The sequence below is a fragment of the Cyprinus carpio genome, chromosome A15, assembly GCF_018340385.1.
Source record: "Cyprinus carpio isolate SPL01 chromosome A15, ASM1834038v1, whole genome shotgun sequence".
NCBI lineage: Eukaryota > Metazoa > Chordata > Actinopteri > Cypriniformes > Cyprinidae > Cyprinus > Cyprinus carpio.
The window spans coordinates 25,115,855-25,135,377 of NC_056586.1; the positions used below are offsets into that span (position 1 = coordinate 25,115,855).

Genomic DNA, 19,523 nt, shown 5'->3' on the forward strand with positions numbered 1-19,523 from the left:
CTCACTTGATTCTGAATCAAATTATGGGTTCAAAATATTCAGTAATATTGGTTTGGTTTGAGAACAAAACCTGATAATGATGCTGTGATCTTCTGTAGAGCTGCCTTATATCTGAATCGAATTTGTTTCACGGTTATTGAACTGAACTGAATCAACACTGAAGTGTCTTGAGCTGAATAATGACACTGTTGTCTTCTGTTGAGCTGCCTAATAGCTCAGCTGAACTCGTTTCACAATTGAACTTTACAATATTGGCACTTATTGAACTGAATTAAATCAACATTAAACTAGAGCTGCTTATAGTTTAAATTAGTTAATTTAATAACTGATTTTATAACTTGAAATTAACATTGAACTGAATAATGACACTATTGTCTTCTGTAGAGCTGCTTTACTGCAGAAATTGTTTCATTATTCATGAATTAACAAAAATAAATACATTTACCTTCCTATTAATTAACTCAAAAAAAAAAATATTTCATTCATCCAATTAAAAAAAAAATAGGGTAATGATTCACATCTATATTTTTTTAACTTGAGCTAATGAAAAATAAATAACTTGCCCTAAAAATAACTTATTTATTTTTCATTGGCTCAAGTTAAAAAATGACCCTATTTTTTTTTTTAATAAAACCATAAAAAAATTTTTTATAATGTGAAGCTACTTTGAAAGAATCTGTATTGTATAAAGCACTATAGAAATAAATGTGACTTGGCTTAATCGATGCACAGTAAGACAACAGATAAAGCAGATACTCAAATCAGAGACTATTTTTCTCTTTTGATCAAGTGCTATTGTAAAACTATTCTGTGGAGGTGTTTTACTATGGAAATATCATGTTTTTTTTGTTTTTTTTTAACATGTACTATGGTAAAACCATACTATTCACCGAACGTTACTGATGCCAATAAAGAACTTTTATTTTCATATCAGTCTTAAAAATAAAGGTTCTTTATTGGTTTCATGAAGAACCTGTAACATCCTTGGAAGCTTTCCAAGGTTCTTTATGGTGGACAGAAGTTCTTCAAAGTTTTTAAAAATTCTCTTCAAATTAAGAAAAAATGGTTCTTTTAAGGACTGTTAACTAAAAGTTTCCTTGGGGAACCTTAAATCGTTTTTCTAAAACCCTCTTTTGCTAACTATTTGTAAGAGTGTACACATCAAGGAAAAGAGGATGCACAGACTGTCATCATTCCATCCAGCAGGCCGGTCTCGGGTTTGGGTGGAGCCTGCAGTCGCTCCATGGACCATTTCTCCATCACTGACGCCACATGAGGGTTGTCGATGTTGAGCAGACGGAAACCCGTCATGTTCACGCCACTGTATCGGTACGGCTCCAGGTCCAACGCATACAGATCCTGAAGTTACATCAATATATGAAGTTTAACAATAGATTCCTTTTCTTAAAATGCTGCTTAGTTTCTAGTTATAGAGCATGGTAGGCATGACCTATTTTTATAGAAACAAGCTTTTTAGCACATTTACAACGTCCTGAAGTCAATGGGTTTTTAAGCGAAATGCCTGAAATAAAGTCTGTGGTTAACACAAGATCAAAATATTTTTAAGGTTTATTCTATGACATAAAATACATCAGCAAATACCACCTTGGGATTAAAAAAATAATAATAATTAAATAAAGACTGATAGAGCTGTTGAATGTTAATTGGTGGTGTGATCGTGGTGAAGTTTGTACACAGCCTATGTTTAGCTGTTTACTTCTGGCTATTGCAATTAGGCTTCAAAATTCATAATAGTTGTGAAGATTAACATGATGAACAAAACATGTAAGAGTCATAAACTTTTGTTGGTCCCAGAGCTTATTTTCTGCAATCATCCAAAAGGCAATGGAAAAATCCTATTGTGTTTTTGTCGAGGGAACCAGAGAGATGTGAGTTTCCAGATTGGCCTACAAAAAAATGAGTCCCTGCAGCACTTGCAGCACTTTATTGACTTAAGACAAAATGCAAATAAGCAGAACAAACCTTATTGAAATTTCCAGTCAAACCAATGACAGAACCAAAGAAAAACTCACCAGAGTGGTAAAGAAGAAATGGTAGTATTCAGTCATCATGCCCATAGACAACAGCTACAACAGAAAGACAGAGAGAGAACATGTTTTCCCGTGAAGAATTACAATCATTTTCAAAATTCAAATTACATTCATTTAAATTCGAATTGCATATCTGTATCCTGTTTGGTACTTCAACTTAAATTAGAACAGAATTTAAAAACTGATTTGGAGTTTTAACGGCGATCTCAGTTGAGTCTCAGTTGTGCTGGTGTGTTACCTGTTTGAGGACGTCTGCTGCGGTCTGGTACGAGCAGTCAAAGATGACACAAAACTCTTTCCCCTTCTTCATCTCTTTAAGAAGCGGCCGAGCGTCTTTACTTCCCGTTGGTAACTGTCGGATTTTAATCTTGATGCTGTAGCGAGACGGAGCCTTGATCAACTCCTGAAGACGAATTAGCCCTTAAAATATTACATAGACAAAATCAGCATAAATTAGAGAAATACACTTCCATTCAAAAGTCTGGGGTCAGTATTTAATTTTATTTTTTAAAGAAATTAGTACTTTTATTCAGCAAATGTGACAGTTAACACAAGTATAATCTTAGAAAGGTTTCAAATAACCATGAAATAAAATGTATTGCAGTTTCTACAAAAATATGAAGCAGCACAACTGTCAACATTGATAATAATCAGAAATGTTTCTTGAGCAGCAAATCAGTATATTAGAATGATTTCTGAAGATCATGTGACACTGAAGACTGGAGTAATGATGCTGAAAATTCAGTTTTGATCACTGGATTAAATCACATTTTACAATATATTCACATAGAAAACACTTATTTTAAAGTGTAATAATATTTCAGAATTTTACTGTTTTTACCGCACGTTTTGAACAAATAAATACAGCCTTGGTGAGCAGAAGAGACTTCATTTAAAAATATTATGGTAATGTAGTGTGTTAAATGAGCTAATCATGTTCTGCTTTGACTCACATTTAGCAAATAACATTTTAAGATGATTTTCAGCTTTAATTAATTTTTTCATCATCTGAAATTCTTTTGTGTTTTCAATATTTTTCAGCCCTGACAAATTACACGCAGTTAATCATATCCTAATCTTTTTAATAATGAAGAAATGTCACTTCAGCAAACAAATTATCCCAGATATGATCGCAAAGTCAATATTACCCGCACCAGTTTCCATAATAATGTCATATTCAGAGCAGAAATGTGAATTATGGACATTTTTTTCATAAAGCATCAAGATCCTAACAACCATCAGACATTCACGGGCTGGTTGATAAATATGGCATATATACACACTAATATGATGATGATACATGCATCTAATTCCTGCATACTTGGAAAAGTTCCATAAAGTATCTTCTTTTTAATTAGTTGATTATATTTAATTATATCAATGCTGTATGAGGACATTACATATGTGTGTGTGTTTCCTGTGTTCCATCTGGGCTGCTATCCACATTCATTTGATACACTTATGCAAATAATTGTCTCATTTGTGCCTGTTTTATATCACATTTATTTTTTTAGGAGAAGCATATGAGTCAAACGTGAATTATATCTGAGCATGCCACTTTCCTGAGCAATGAAAAAGAAACTGTCCCACCTGTTGCATCCTCATAAACCACCGTCACTGCTTTCCACTTGTAGAACTGCACAATGTCGAGTACAGCGCGGCTGATGGAGGCGTAGTCTGGGTACAGGTTGATGTAGAAACTGTCCTTGTTGTCCACAGATGGGTGTTTCCAGCGGGTCTGGATGTGAGGGACCTCCAGCGCGTTACAGATGGACTGGACCGCACTCACTGAAGAACTGTGGGACGGGCCGAACACGGCGGCCACACCGAGAGCCAACTGATCACAGGCTGCAATCAAGACAAGAACATCAGTCACTTTGTTAACAAACTTGTAAGATTTGTTTTAATTTATATGTTATAATACATTCTCTTAACTTAATTTATTGTTCATTGACTACTATAAATATGCCATTCATGGGTTTATCTCTCCAAAAAGTGAAAACACTGAGCCTCTTAGCCACCATCAAAAGATTTACTAAGGACCGCTCAGGTCTGTCAGTCACTCTAGCTCAACCAATAGCAAGAGTTTAGGGCGTGGCTGCTGTAGCAGGTGGAGCCAGAGGGGGTTCAGCCTTGCAGCCTTCCATTTTTAAGTATAATCAAACTGGCTGTACAAGCCATTTTAACAATTTTTTTCAAATCTTGCCTGGTTTAGTATTGTATAATTTAAATAATGAAGTTGGAATTGTAATATGTTGCCATGACGTATTAAACATCACATTTTTTACAGTGTATTCAAATGCAATTTAGGGAAGCTTGTTTGTTTAAAAAAAACGTAATTGCAAGATTTTATCTCACAATTCAGACTTTTTTCTCGAAATTCTGCGGAAAAAGTCACAACTGTGAGATATAAATTCAGAATTGCAAAATAAAAACTTGAAAAGAAAAAGTCTGAATTGTAAGAAAAGTCAGAATTTTGTGATATAAATTCACAAATGCAAGAGAAAAGTCAGAATTTTCAGATAAAAAGTCATTATTACTTTTTTCTTTTTTATTCAGTGGCTTAAACAAAATAACAGAAATGCAAGATGTAAACTCAGAATTCAGAGGGGAAAAAACTCAAATTGTGAGTTAAAAATTTGGAATTGCAAGAAAAAAAGTCATCAATTCTGAGTTTAAAAAGGTCACAATTATCTTTTTACATTTTTATTCCATGATGATTTCTCGTAAAACACACTCCAGTTTTTTATTTTTTATTTTTTTGTTATCATTCCTGCAGCTTAAATGGTAAAGCACGGCGCTAGCAAAGCCAAAGTCATGGGTTCAATGCGGAGGGAATGCATGAACTGACCTGTGCATACAGTGGATAGAAGTGTCTGTCAAATGTGTAAATGTAAGAATCAAACCTCGTCTGGAGGCCTCGAAGCTGTCGAACAGGTTGATTCTCTGGATGTCGTAGGTGAGGGTGGTGTTGGGCATTAAAGTCCTGTTTCTGTTAATGTTGGTTACAGCGAATTTGAAGGCAAGTTCCTCCATGCGAATCGGTTCATTCTCAAGTGTCTCGAAAATCCCACCTGCATAGACAGAAAAAGGAAGTTAAAAATGAAGCCACATGGTAATTTGGACAAACAGTTAGTCACAAGAGTCTGAAGCTGACGAGCTGCTCAAAGAAAGCAGGATTTGGCACCATCACAGTGTTTACTACATGAGCTTACCTTCACCACAGAATAAAAGTTTATATCTCACAATTCAGAATTTTTTTCTCAGAAATGTAATCTTGCAATTATAAATCTTAATCTTGAGTTATATACTCACAAAATCAGACTTTTTTTTCCAGAATTGTGAGCTCAGTTCTCGCAAAATCTAAACTTAGAATTGTGTGAAAAAAATCTGAATTGCAAGATATAAATTCACAATTGAGAGTTTATCTCAATACTGATTTATAAACTTTCAATTCAGACTTTTTTCCTCAGAAAAAAACAGTTTATGTCTCACAACTGCAAATCGTTAATTGCAAGATGTAAATTCACCATTCAGAGAAAAAAAAAATCTGAATTAAAAGACCTAAATATAGAAATAAATCAGTATTGCGAGATAAACTCAATTGTGATTTTTTCACAGAATTCTGAGTTTACACTTTTTAGTAAGCCTTTTTCACTGAAGAAAAAAAATGCACATTTGGTAACCCATAGGAAGAGAAATCTCTTTAGGATCTAAAATATTTCTCCTAGATAACAATGACATTAAATGGGAGCAAATTCAGACCTGCTTTCCAGTTGCTTCTCTTGAGGGGGAAAAAAAACTTTAGGGATCTCAACAATGTCTCAAATAGCTCTATACTTTCAATGTATGTGAACTATAGCTCAAGAGACTTTCTCAGAATTGTCAGTTATGCTTTATTCAAGAAAAAATGTTTCTGCTAAAATGTGCTTAGAAGTTACAATAGAAGCAAATAAGAAAATGCCAAAAAAAAAAAAAAAAAAAAAAAATCCTATATTAAAATGTCTGACCCTTAAGTGTAAGATGAAGGTTAAAATGTTGTGATTTAATCAATTATTACCCTAAGACACAAGTCATCTTCACTGTCTTACAGTCTGAGTTAATGTTACTGTTGTTTACTCAAACTGCAGCAGCACAAAACAGTTCATGGATGTATCTAATCCTTAAATGACCTTTAATCCACAACAACTACGGCCAAAATATGACCAAACAAATAAATAATACAAAATCTGCTTTAGTGCAGAGCAAACACGCATATCTGTACATGAACACAAGATATTCAAATTATCGTTGGTCAAAATGTGAAGAAAACACATTTAGTGGGATGACAAATGCAAAACATACAAGCACTGTTGATTGCATGAAGATAAAGACATTAATCATTTATCATACGACATTTACACTGATATACATAAAAAGCAAACTGATCATCATTTTTCACTCTGAGCTCATATGAAAACAAACATGTTTAACACTGCCATTTCTCAAACTGAGTAATACTAATTAAAGGCCTTATAATGACAGTCCTTAATCTTACGAACACAAAACAAATATAATGAACATCTGCTCACATTACATAAAATTAAATAACCTGGTAACAAAGACACAGGCAATAAATTTGCCTATGTGAGGCTTATAATATTTTAAAATATAAGTTATAGTAAAATATATCACATATAAACATATATCATATAAATTCAGATAATCAAATTAATTATAAATACATATTTGTACATTGTGTGTGTGTGTGTGTGTGTGTGTGTGTGTGTGTGTGTGTGTGTGTGTGTGTGACCCTGGAGCACAAAACCAGTCTTAAGTCACTGGGGTATATTTGTAGCAATAGCCAAAAATACATTGTATGGGTCAAAATGATTGATTTTTATTTTATGCCAAAAATCATTAGGATATTAAGTAAAGATCATGTTCCATGAAGATATTTTGTAAATTTCCTACTGTAAATATATTAAAACTTAATTTTTGATTAGTAATATGCATTGCTAAGAACTTCATTTGAACAATTTAAAGGCGATTTTCTCAAAATTTTGATTGTTTTGCATCCTCAGATTCCAGATTTTCAAATAGTTGTATCTCAGCCAAAATTGTCCAATCATAACAAACCATACATCAATGGAAAGCTTATTTACTCAGCTTTCAGATGATGTATAAATCTCAATTTCGAAAAATTGACCCTTATGAATGGTTTTGTGGTCCATGGTCACATGTAGTGGTTGTTTGTGTTTAGTCTTAGTGAGTTTTTGTGTTTGATGTATATATATACTATGATGAGTAAAATCTATTGTTTAACATTTATGATGTTTGATCAAAGCAGTTGCTTTGTTCCCCTTTCTTGTTCCCTACAAATTAAATCAAATCAGCACGTTCTTTCAGTCACCTGTTTAATAAATGACAATTCTGGAACAATCAGTGATTGGCTGCGATTGTCTGCATGCAAGCACCTGGAATAAACAATTTCAGCCAGATTTTTTAGAGAGATTGTGACTGATTGTAAGAGAGGCAGGTAAAGAACGAGAGGGCAGGGCTTCCCCTCTGGGCTCTGATTGTGAATGACCTTTTGAGGCACCTTTCATGCTCACACTGAGAGAGCCTTGGGTGGGCTCCGCACGCGCTTAAATCCAGCCCAATAAACTCCAGGATTAATCACGGTTACGCCCGGAAACCGCTCTGTTCCGTGGGAATATTTCATTCTCACAGGACGAGTAAAAATACAGGCTTTCTCGTCGGTAAGCTCAATGTAATGACATTTCACTGTGGCTATTCGAGCAGAACCACTTATGTGAAAAGGGCATGAAAATCAAATATGTACTAAAGCTTCAGATGTTTAAATCGTTCCTGTGGAACCGCTCAGATTCATTTCATCGGCCTTGACAGCTTCATCGTTCCACTAGCGTCTCTGTTCAGCTGCCATGTTTGCTTTAATGATGCTTTCTGTCTTATGATATGCTGCATAAGCTATTTGCATTATATATTTGTTTACACAGCTATAGATTTTGTGTAAAAGCATGCATCATATAATCTTTCGCAGCATATAAAAACAGATATAGCTGAACATCTTTGTATATCAAACAATATACTTCTAACATTATTATCACTGTTCTTTTGTTTCTAACCATAGTGAGCTGCCTACCTAGACAACATTTTAAGATATCATAGGTGGTTTCAAAATGTACATTATGCTGCCTTATAATTTACTTCATTTTGGCAGCATCACCTGGTTAATCAGAGACTCAATCCCACACTGCATTACAATGGGCTCAGTGAAGAAATCCTTCTAAGAAATCACTTGATACCAAAAAGTATATGTAAAATATGGAAACTTGTTTCCACCATGGAATAAAAAATAAATAAAAATAAAAATGATTAAAAGGGGGTTATTGTGACTCTTTTATCTCACAATTCAGACATTTTTCTTGCAAGTTCTGAATTGAATTGAATTGAATCTTGCAATTATGATTTTTTTTCTCTGAATTCCACATTTAGACATCGCAATTCTTTTTTTCTGCCACAAAATAAAAGATTACAAAAGGTAATTGCAACTTTGTATCTAATGCGAATTCTGACTTTTTTCCCTCACTATTCTGAGATAAAATTTTGAGACAAAAAGTTACCTTTTTTATTTTTTATCTTATGGCAGAAGCAAGTTTCTGTAGTAAAACATATATTTAATAATATATCATAATTTCATAATTCATTTTAATTATAATTTTAAATATTTCAAAATTAAGATGTGTTTTTAATAATAATTTATTAATAATATTACACACACACAAACATGCACACATTTTACAATTTTATTCTTATTATAGTTGCATCAATAGCTTTGTAACATGCTATTTATCAAACTCTATGGAAATCAAGAGAAGTTTTGTCTGTGTGACATCCTTCCCTATTTAGGGTGTTCTGTGTCAGTTAGGATGCTGTCTTAGAAGTCTGCTGCCTATATAGGCAATATACAGCAAGGAAGCTCACTAGGTTTTTAAACAAAGCCACAGAGTGCATGGCAGATATATAGCTCAAGATAAAATATTTGATACAGTGTGAAAAATACATAACCACCTCTATGAGCCCTTAATAGAAGAGAAAATAAAGGACAGCAACCACAAACTCTCTCGTTCATTCTTCACCAACCAGATTATATTAGAATATAAAAGCAGAGCAGCCTTTTTCTTCCTTTTTTCATTCCTTTAAATACTATTTCAATTTCCGGTTAAATAAGAGCTGTTTCTCTGTCAGGCAGCGAGGAAGTCAACCATGACGGGGTCCTGATCTGCTTGTTGCCGGGTTGCTGGTTAAGGCACCTGGTTTTCACAGATGTGTGTAAAGTCACTGATGTCATCAGAAACAAATGCATCATCAAGGTTCACAGAACTGCAGGGTCAGTGCTCCTCACGGCTCAACAAACTCAAGTGCTCAGGATAGGGCTGAAAAAAGGCTCTTGTGCCGTGCTGAAATAAACTGTACATTCAATGATATATGAATATAGTAATCTCTAGTATACCATCATACTTTATAGTGCTGGATCCCAACCAGTTTGAAACCATAAGGACAGCCTGAAGTTGACATGCATTTATCTTTTAAATTAAAAATTTAAAAAAGCAAAAAAGCAAAATCCAACTGAATGCCCAAGAAGTAAATCAAGCCATTACAGGCTTATTCACTCTGCAGAAGCTCTACAAATTCAAAGTCACCTTGTGCACATACTAATCCACTTCTGTAAACACACACTTCATGCACCATTTTGAGATTAACTACCTAACACTGTCGTGAATAGCAAAACTGTTGGGAGAGTACCTCAAAACACAATCCATCATGCCATTGTTTATTATTAACTATTGGCATTAATTCAATTTGATTGGTATCTACAAAAATCTGTTAATTGTGAAAAGAATATGGTTAGAATTTGGCTTGGAGTATTCAATTAGTTAAAATGCATGAGAATAAAAGAAATTGGATTTATTTATGATAAATGTAAATACTTGATTATTGTGTATTTAAACCACATTAAGTTTATAAGTACTAATACAGAAATCATATGTCTCTTACCTCTTTTATTTATGTATGATTGACAAATATGAATCACTATCGTTTATGCTATAACTGTTTTATCCGAATATATATATAAATTTTATATGCATTTCAAATAGAAATATTTCATTTTTAAGTGTATTTGGTAATAATCAAAACTGATATTAAATTAAAAATAATATATTAATTAATTAATTATTAATGTATAATTTCAAAAATTATTTAATTAAATACAAATATATTTATATTTATTATATTTAACATATATTTTTACAATTTTCACTATAATTACATTTATTTTTCAGTTTAATCTTTCAAGTCTTTCGTTTTTCAAACTCTCCTGTATATTCAAATTAAATTAAATTAAATTAAATTAAATTAAATTAAATTAAATTAAATTAAATTAAATTAAATTAAATTAAATTAAATTAAATTAAATTAAATTAAATTAAATTAGCAGTAAATTAAATTAAATTAAACATTTAATTTAAAACAGTTTTAATTAATTTTTTTAATTGCATTTAATTAACTGTTTTATTCATGTTTAATATTTCCAGTAAAACAAGTCTTTCCTTTCTCAAATGCTCCTGTTCATGTGCAGTTCTTGTTTATTTATAAATACTAGATGGAGGTCATCTCAAGGATCTTATTCAAAATTCTAATGTGACATTTGCGTGTAGGGCACATATCACCTCAAAAGCAGCAGAGCATTATGGGAGCGAATTACACTGTCGGCGCCAATAGCCTTGCGGTTAGTGCGAAAAAAAAAAAACTGAACATGCCAGATTCCTCCAACATCCTCACCTTCATGTGACTTCCAGCAGAGATGTAGCAGCACAAATGAGGATTGCTTTTCATTAGAGAAGCGTTCCACTATTCTGACCTGCTTCAGTAGAAACTGGTGTTCAGATTACAGCGGTTTCTGCTCAGTTTTGCTGTTCTCGGGTTCAGAGAGCAGATGCTTCTGAACCTTAATATAGAGTTTTTGGAATTCGAAACACTAAGGTAACATTTTTACCCTTCAGAAATATAATACACAAATGGTTGGACCTTTGTGCAGAGAGATATTATTTAACATCTGACCTGCTGACCTATTATCTAATCATCCAATCATACACCAACATGCAAATTAGAATTTAAGAACAAACTGGGCTCAGTTTCAGAGAAAGAAACACTTGATGAACCCTAAACACTCAAATCATCATTGTGCATGAAGTTCGCAACCCATTTGCACCTCATCGGCAGACGTGTCTCCAGCTCTGACATCATCGCAGGGGCTTTTGGGTAATGATATGCTAATCAAATGAAGGCATCAATCAAAACCGAGACTTTGATAAATTGCACAATTCGCCGTGAAGCGGAAAAATCGGAATTAATTGATTTCAGGCTCTGGGTTTGTAATGTTTGCATGTCACACGGAAGACCTTGATTTGTCTTTGAGACTCAAAGCTGTATTTCACTGACTGACGGAAACTCCATTAAAACCAACAAACAATAAACTATATTCTACTTAAAGCTCCATTTTACAAATAACAAATCTTGTATAAAAATAAGGCAAATGCATCTTCAAATAAGCAACAGTCATAGCAATATCAGTCCTCCAAAGCCATTAGCACCACCTACAGTTCAAAATCTTGCACATACCAGTCAAAAGTTTGGAATAATTACGATTTTTTTTAAATGTTTTTGAAAAAAGTTTCTTCTGCTTACCAAGGTCCTATTTATTTGATTATTTATTAAAAAAAAAAAATACAGTAAAAACTGTAATAATGTGAAATATTATTACAATTAAATAACTGTTTTCTATGTGAATATATTGTAAAATATAATGTATTCCTGTGATGTAAAGCTGAACTGTAGGTGGTGACAGGTAGTTTAGGTTTTAACTTCTAACACTTGAATGAAATGGCCTGGAAGCAAAATTCTGAATTTTGGTGAAACCCGTCCTGATCGTGCTCAGATCTGTGTCATATAATGGTGAGACTGTGCCGGCTGAAAGTGATCGAGAGCTGTTGCTGTGAGAGTTGTGGATGTCAGTGTTGTGTCGGAGAGATGGAGCTCACTGCGATGTGAGGGAAGCGCTAAAGGATCGGAGGACAAAGATGCAGTTGTTTCCTCCATTCATTCAACATCCCACTATCCCACATCACTGGATCACCAGCAGTGTGTGTGTGTGTGTGTGTGTGTGTGTTTGATGTGTGTGAGACTGAGTTGCCTCTGTCTCTGTTCTAGGAACCTAATCGCTCTTAACTGGCCAATAAAAAGCTTTGTTTTTACTTTTATACTCTGCTTATTATTAAAAATACACAGTAAACACAGAGATATTAACAGTCTCATGCAGTTAAATTATTGTTTTGAATGAAATAACAGCATCTGGTTAATCATGAACATCACAGTGATGCTTTAAATAAAGTACTTTATAGGTGAATCTCGCAAAATATTCTGTCAAGAACATGTCAAGTAATTATATTTTGCATAAAGCAAATGGAGCCTATTTTGAGACCATTAAAGGTGCATTCTGAATTTTTTTTTTAATGACAATTAAGTACATTTACCCCCCCCCCAATATAATATATATATATATATATATATATATATATATATATATATATATATATATATATATATATATATATATATATAACAATTATATATAAACCGGTTTAACCCTGCAAATAGTTATTGTAATAATGCAAATAAATGTATATATAATAATATATACTACATACACAAATGTATTATATTTTTATGAATGTATATAATATTATGTATATATAATGTGTGCATATATAAATGGATATATATATAATATTTATTATTATAAAACTATTTAAAAATGAAATATTTTTAAATGTATATAAATAAAAGAAAATATTTTTATATAAAACAACAGCAATATAAAAAAATTTAATCATTAACAAAATAAAGAATTATTTACAATACAAGCTTAATACTGTTTAACAGCAATAACTGCGTTACAAAAAGAGATTCTAATGAAAATTATTACTGAAAATAATGAGAATTTGATTTTGAGTGTTATGATTTTGAGGTGAAATGTGACCTGGACATATTTCATGAGATTCCTTTCTAGTTTCTAAAACTAGTCTGTTTAAATAAAAAATATTTTGAGTCATAAAATCCACCATAAAGCATAGACAGCATTTCATAATCAAACTGTCAATACTCTATGTGACTCAATAAACTGCTAAGCCTCATGCATCCTCACAGTGTTGTGAAGGGTTTTTCTGGATGCCGGGCATCAGTCCTCACTCTGAGGGTCTCTGAGCAGAAAGCAGATTAGCCCAGCGCTCGTTTAACATGCTTAACAGGGACGATTCTCCAGTATCACCCAGCAAAAGCTGAGAGGACTAATTAAAACAACAGCCTTATGGAGCAGATTAAAGTTTGCAGAGAAACAAAGATTAGATTCGACCTCAAACCAGGAGAAATTATACAGGCGGATTTAACACATAAAGAACAGTATGAAAAGACCCCAAAGAAAATGATTAACCCTCTCTGACGCTAATCACTCCATAAATCTCAATAGTTACAACACCCAAACTACTAAATAAAAAAAATCAAACACATAAGTTAAGCATCACCAAACTCGTTACATTCATAACTGGACTACATTAAATCAGATACCACATGGTCACTAGTCAATAAACGTAGCAACAAATCATAAGAAACTGTTAACAGAAGTTTAATCTCTGCATTTCAGCAAAACTCTCCATCCCTTCTCTCTCTTTCTCTCACAAAAGACATCAGGATTAAAAAAATCAGGATTAGTTGAAATGGACATCAGTGTCACCTCATGCAAAACCAATTTCAAATACATACAATCACAAATTGATGACTCAGGTTGAGAACTTATGAATGATATTCTGTTATGGATTGGTGGCCAAGTTCAAATTGTGGGCCAATGTGATCATAAGACTAAATTTATTCTAATTCTGCTGCATTAATTCCAAGTAAATACTTTACTATCCAATAAGAGCTCACCACTCACCAGTGTCAATCACATGCAACTTGACATAAAAGATTGTTAAAATCATGTTCTAGTAAGAAAAACCATATGCAATCCAAAAGTTAATCAAAAGGCACCAAAATCACTTCAGGCTTTGAAGTTTTGTCAAGAAAAATGAACTTCAATAGTACCAAATGTCTGGATGTCTTTGTATTTGATAAGAAACTATCAAACTGCAAAAAATGAACCAAAATCTTCTTCATTAGTGTTGCTCAGTTACTTTCAATCAGCTTCTGTTTTGATGATTTTTAGTGGATGTATCAAGTCAGTTCTCCTCAAAATTCACAGGAGTCATTAAATCCATTATTTTATCAAAACCACACTGAAAAAAAAAAGAAATCTAAATTTTACAATTTTCACTCATAAACTGCTAGTAAATTTGACAAATAATTACAAAGAAACAACAACAACACATTGAATTAAACATGAAATTAATGGAAACGTTGAAGTAGAAAGACTGAATTAGTATTTTCTTGCAAAACAGACTCCAGTAATCTTTGTTCTATTTACAACAATAAAAAAAATAATTTTACAGTGCACTTCTTTTTGTAAAATATCCTGTTAGTGCTATTTCATTAGAATAAAGCCCACTTTGTTTAATGTTTTTATCTAACACAAATGACATTCAGACATTTTTAAGTGACTAAAGTGTCAAAATACATTTCTATGCGGATATAAATAACACAATACATTTATTGCATAGAAGTGAGTATTTCAGGCTAAACACATGCACTAGCAACACAGAAATAAAATTTAACAAATTGCATTTGTTTGTTATCTAATGCAATGACATTCAGAAGTTTTTAAGGGTCCAGATACGTTTTGGAGTCACTGAGTAAGGCGAAATAAACACAAAAACACACTTTCATAGTACAAAATCGTTAGAAGTTTTAGTTTTTTTAGCCTAAGTTCCTACTCACCGATCCTCAAGACCTGCTGTGCGCTGAGACTGACCTCTGCCATCAGACACAGCAGGATGAAGCTCACACCTGTCCCCTTCAGCATGCTGCACCTGCAGGAGGAACATTCAACATCCATCTCCTTCTTCTTTTTGTATCCATACAGGAATAATTTCCATCCGAGTAGCATCTTTCCACTCACTCGTGCTGGTGGGAGTCACCCATCCTCAATCCATAGGTGCTAACTGGGCATCACTTTCCAGAATAAGTCACCGTGAATGAGCATCCCTTCCGCGCGCGGCGCGTTCAGGACATAGCGGTGCCGATCAGGGACAGAGCGAGCGCGCGGAGAACGGCTCCCAGTCCGTGCGCACGGGCTCAATTGAGGGCACCGGCGACTCTCTGATCCGCAAACATGGATCCGTTGTGAAGATTAACTTCAAATCTGGCAGCAGTCGACCTCGACAACGTCTTTGCTCTTTGGTACACCGAGGAAATGATTAAATCTTGTGCCGGAGCTCTGATGGAAACGCACATCTGCCAGCGGATTAATTCCCATTTATCTGTCACTCGCTCTCTGTGATTTCACCAAAGGGGAAGACACCTTATTCAACAGCAGTTTGACCTACTTTTAATCTAAATCACTCTTAAAATTAATCTTAATTCAACTGTACGTGTCAGTACATCTACTTCGAGAGGTGTCCTATCATTACTGTTTTCCCACAAATATCAGCAAGTCAGATCAATAGCCTACTTTTCCGTACTCAGATCAAAATTGTCCTGTTTTAACTGTCCACAAGAGCTTTCTAAATTCTGGATCTGCTTTAGAAGGAGATTATTACCCATGATCCTTTAGGTCATTGTGGCAATGGGTTTATTTGGCATTAGAGGGATTACAGAGACAGGATCTGAATCACAGATCATTCAGAGAGAGAAGAGTTCAGCCCCAACAAAGCCAGATCATGTGATTCTACAGGATACTTTACACCAGGGGTGTCAAACTCACTTCCTGGAGGGCCTTAGCCCAGAGATTTGTTCCAACCCTGCTCCAGCACACATACCATGTGGTTTTCATATAAGCCTGAAGGACTTGATTAGCTGGATCAGGTGTGTTTAATTCGGGTTGAATCTAAACTCTGCAGGGCTCTGGACATCCAGGTGCTGAATTTGACAACCTGTTTTACACTATGGTGTCTGACATGCTTGACTTTGAATTGCAATACATTTTTGTTGTCGTTGTGAGTTTCTTTTAAAAAAAATCTCAAAAAAATAAATTGCAATGCATCTTACAATTTATAAAATGTCAAAAAAAAAAAAAAAATGAAATCCCCATATGCTACACTTGTAAGGCCATCTACTGGTTAATCATCATAATGACTAGGGGGAGGCCGGGGCAAGTTGTCACATTATTTTTTTGAAAGAAAATGCCTTGCAAGAAAAATGAAACAAAGAAACAACAACAAAACACACAAAAAATCAGTCTCGCCATTGAACTTTGGAGTGAAAACTGAAATAACCCTTGTGACAACCAACCCCGGTCTTCTCCAGGCCTATTTAATACATTTTCTCTCTCAAAGCCACATTTGATAGAAACAGCAAAGACTTGGAAAACAGTGCATATAATAATTTACACATTTGTAAGGGGCAATAAAAAAAATTGTTTAAAGATGCAGTATAATTTTAGTCCTCTGTTTGCCGATGGGAAATTCACATGACATCTCTTCAAATATTGTCATATTCTCAGCTCCAGGACAAACTCAGAGCTGTTTATTTAGAGAATAACACACCGCTTCTTAACTGCCAGCAAATATCCTCCCACAGGGCTAAACCAGTCTGATGTGCCGTATGCTGATTCAGTGTTTGCTGTCCACATGCTCCAATGTGAAACAAAGGTTGTTTATGGGGGCTGAATGCAGTCGGCATAATAAACATCTGCAGCCCTGAGTTCACAACTTCAGCTCAGCATCCATTAATAATTTTACCTGGAGCTCTCTATCCGTTAGCATTCATATTCAAGGTCAGCTGCTCCACCGGTGCTGGTGCAGGATATTCCACCTGCATGCTGCCTTTTTAGCTCATGGGACAAAGACTGGAGAATCTGGAGCTGCAGGAAAATGACACCATGATAGATACAAATCCTTCAATAGCTTCTATTATCACATGTGACGTTGAAAACAGCAGACAAGCAAAAATATAAATCCATTTCACACTTTTAAGAGTCCTATGAAAAGCAAAATTTCTACTTTAATAAAATGTATTTGTGATGTTGCATGCATTGAATACTGTATATGCATTCTTGCTCTTAGTCTCTCTTTTAAAATAATTTGTAAAAAGTTTGTGTAATACTCACTGCAAAATTAAACAAACTACAACAGCTTTAAAAAAGTAAGCTTTCTTTTTAATCTGCCATTTTTATTCAAGAACCAGGGTCCTCACAGTCTTAGATATGAAAGAATTTCTGGAAAACCTGCATATGAGGGAACATTTTAAAAATGTGATTCCAAGACCTGGAAAAGTACTGGAATTTAACCTTTTTTTTAAATTAAGTAAATGCCAACCTCTAAAATATTTTATTGGGTAGAGATTGCAGAGAAATTACTCTTTGTGAGTAAAAAAAAAAAAAAAAAAAAATCAATGACTAATAAAAATGATCATAAATGACTAAGGAGTCATGTAGATTAATTGGTAATAAAGTGTAATTCCAGAATAACACTTAGTTATTGAAACTTCCAGAATTATGGAATATACATAAAAATGATAAATAATTATTTTATTTAATTATTTTAATATACTACCACTCCCTTTGTCTTAAAAAAAAAATATATATATATAGAGAGAGAGAGAGAGAGAGAGAGAGAGAGAGAAAGAGAGAAGATCAGAGAATATTAATTATAAAATGTGAAAATATTGTCTTTGATAATGGGGGGGGGGGGGGATTTGGAATGAAAAAGTTTGACAAAGGTTGGCCATAATAGTTCAGGTTCTGACCACTCTGACTGTACAATAAAGGCCACCGGCTGCATGCTGAAGGGTGAATGTTGACCACTAGAGGGCGTAAAGGCGTACCTGAAAGTTGGATGGTGAAGGCTGTTGAATGGAAAACTGTTGCTCTGTACCAAAGGTTGGTGTCTTGTAGAGTTAAAGGTCTGGAAGCGGTTTAAAATGGGTTTATTAGCTTGTGGTGAGCATAAAATGAGCCTGATTTTGGACCAATGCGATGACAGAAAAGCACTAGTTACCCAACCGATATACAGCGCCTCTCCTAGTTCCCTACGCTGAGCGTCAATCAGTAGGAGGTTGTAGAAGTCTCTGATGATGGTGTGGGCCGTCCGAGAGACCGGGATGATTACACAAACAGATGCAAAAATCTGCATCACCCCATCAGACCGATGATGCTCAGACACAGGGCGATGAGTTCACACTTGCCCTGACCCATCACTGACCTCACACGCTTTTGTTATCAGCTTTCCTAAAAATAGATAAACAAACATTATTAGTTTCGCAATTTACCTGATGGGCCTTTGGCATAGGATGCTTTTTGCATTTAATCTAAGTTTTTAATAGCACCAGACAAATGCTTTTAAATGCAAACAGCATTAAGGCAGTTTTACGCTTTTAAGAGACACTGCCAAAATATCTACTGTAATAAAAGTCTATATTTTTAAGGGATTTACAGCACTGTGCAAAATATTATTATGCTTCACAACATTTGCTTTAAGATACATGGTTGTGTTTCTTTTTGCTTTAGTGTTCCACTAGATTTCCAAACATCCCATTCCATTGCATTGCAAGTATTGTAATGATTTTTAGTAATTTAATATTTTTATTCAATTCAAGTTTATTTGTATAGCGCTTTTCATGATGCAAATCGTTGCAAAGCAGCTTTACAGAAAATTAAAGTTTCTACATTATATTTAGTAATAGCTTATCAGTGGTGATTATCTCAGGTTGATTTCTATATGGCAGAAATGTAAAATAAAAATCAAGCAGTTAGTTATTGTCATGTAATCAAACAGACGGTGAACACTTTTATTCATTTTATTCAGCATGGATGCATTAAATTTATCGAAAGTTACAGTAAAAACTAATAACTTTGAAATGTATCATGATTCCAACACAAATATGAAGCAGCACAACTGTTTTTAACACTGATACTAATCAGAAATGTATTTTGAGCAGAAAATCAGCATATTAGAATGATTTCTGATGGATCATGTGACTCTGAAGACTGGAGTAATGATGCTGAAAATTCAGCTTTGATCACAGGAATAAATTACATTTAACAATATACAGCATTCATATAGAAAATGGTGATAAAGATGCTTTCAGCCTCATGATGGTGTTGTTATTGCATCTAACAACAGGGTATATCTTCACTCTCTGCACCAATAAAAGCAGCAAACCTTGACCTCCTGACCTATTAAACAGAATAAAACTTTTCCTTTAAGGAGTGTGTATTTACACTAAGTGCAAACAGCCTGCCTTGTTGGCAGAAGCTATTTA

The 19,523-nt window shown here is 34.0% G+C and overlaps 1 protein-coding gene across 4 annotated transcripts in view; it reads right to left on the reverse strand.

Moving 5' to 3' along the window:
• The window catches only part of LOC109047044 (glutamate receptor ionotropic, kainate 1-like), a 28,860-nt gene extending 12,616 nt beyond the window's left edge, over nt 1-16,244 (reverse strand). The window contains exons 1-7 of one of the 4 annotated variants that reach the window (XM_042771799.1): nt 15,223-16,244; nt 15,042-15,133; nt 4,958-5,125; nt 3,642-3,899; nt 2,290-2,471; nt 2,034-2,087; nt 1,186-1,359 (exon numbers count right to left, since the gene is read on the reverse strand). In XM_042771799.1, coding sequence (XP_042627733.1) covers nt 1,186-1,359; nt 2,034-2,087; nt 2,290-2,471; nt 3,642-3,899; nt 4,958-5,125; nt 15,042-15,133; nt 15,223-15,245 — 951 coding nt within the window. In that variant the 5' untranslated portion in view covers nt 15,246-16,244. Of the gene's footprint in view, nt 1-1,185; nt 1,360-2,033; nt 2,088-2,289; nt 2,472-3,641; nt 3,900-4,957; nt 5,126-15,041 lie in introns of all 4 variants that reach the window. The other 3 variants (XM_042771797.1, XM_042771800.1, XM_042771801.1) reach the window with 3 other exon arrangements.
• Between the last annotated feature and the right edge of the window lie 3,279 nt (nt 16,245-19,523).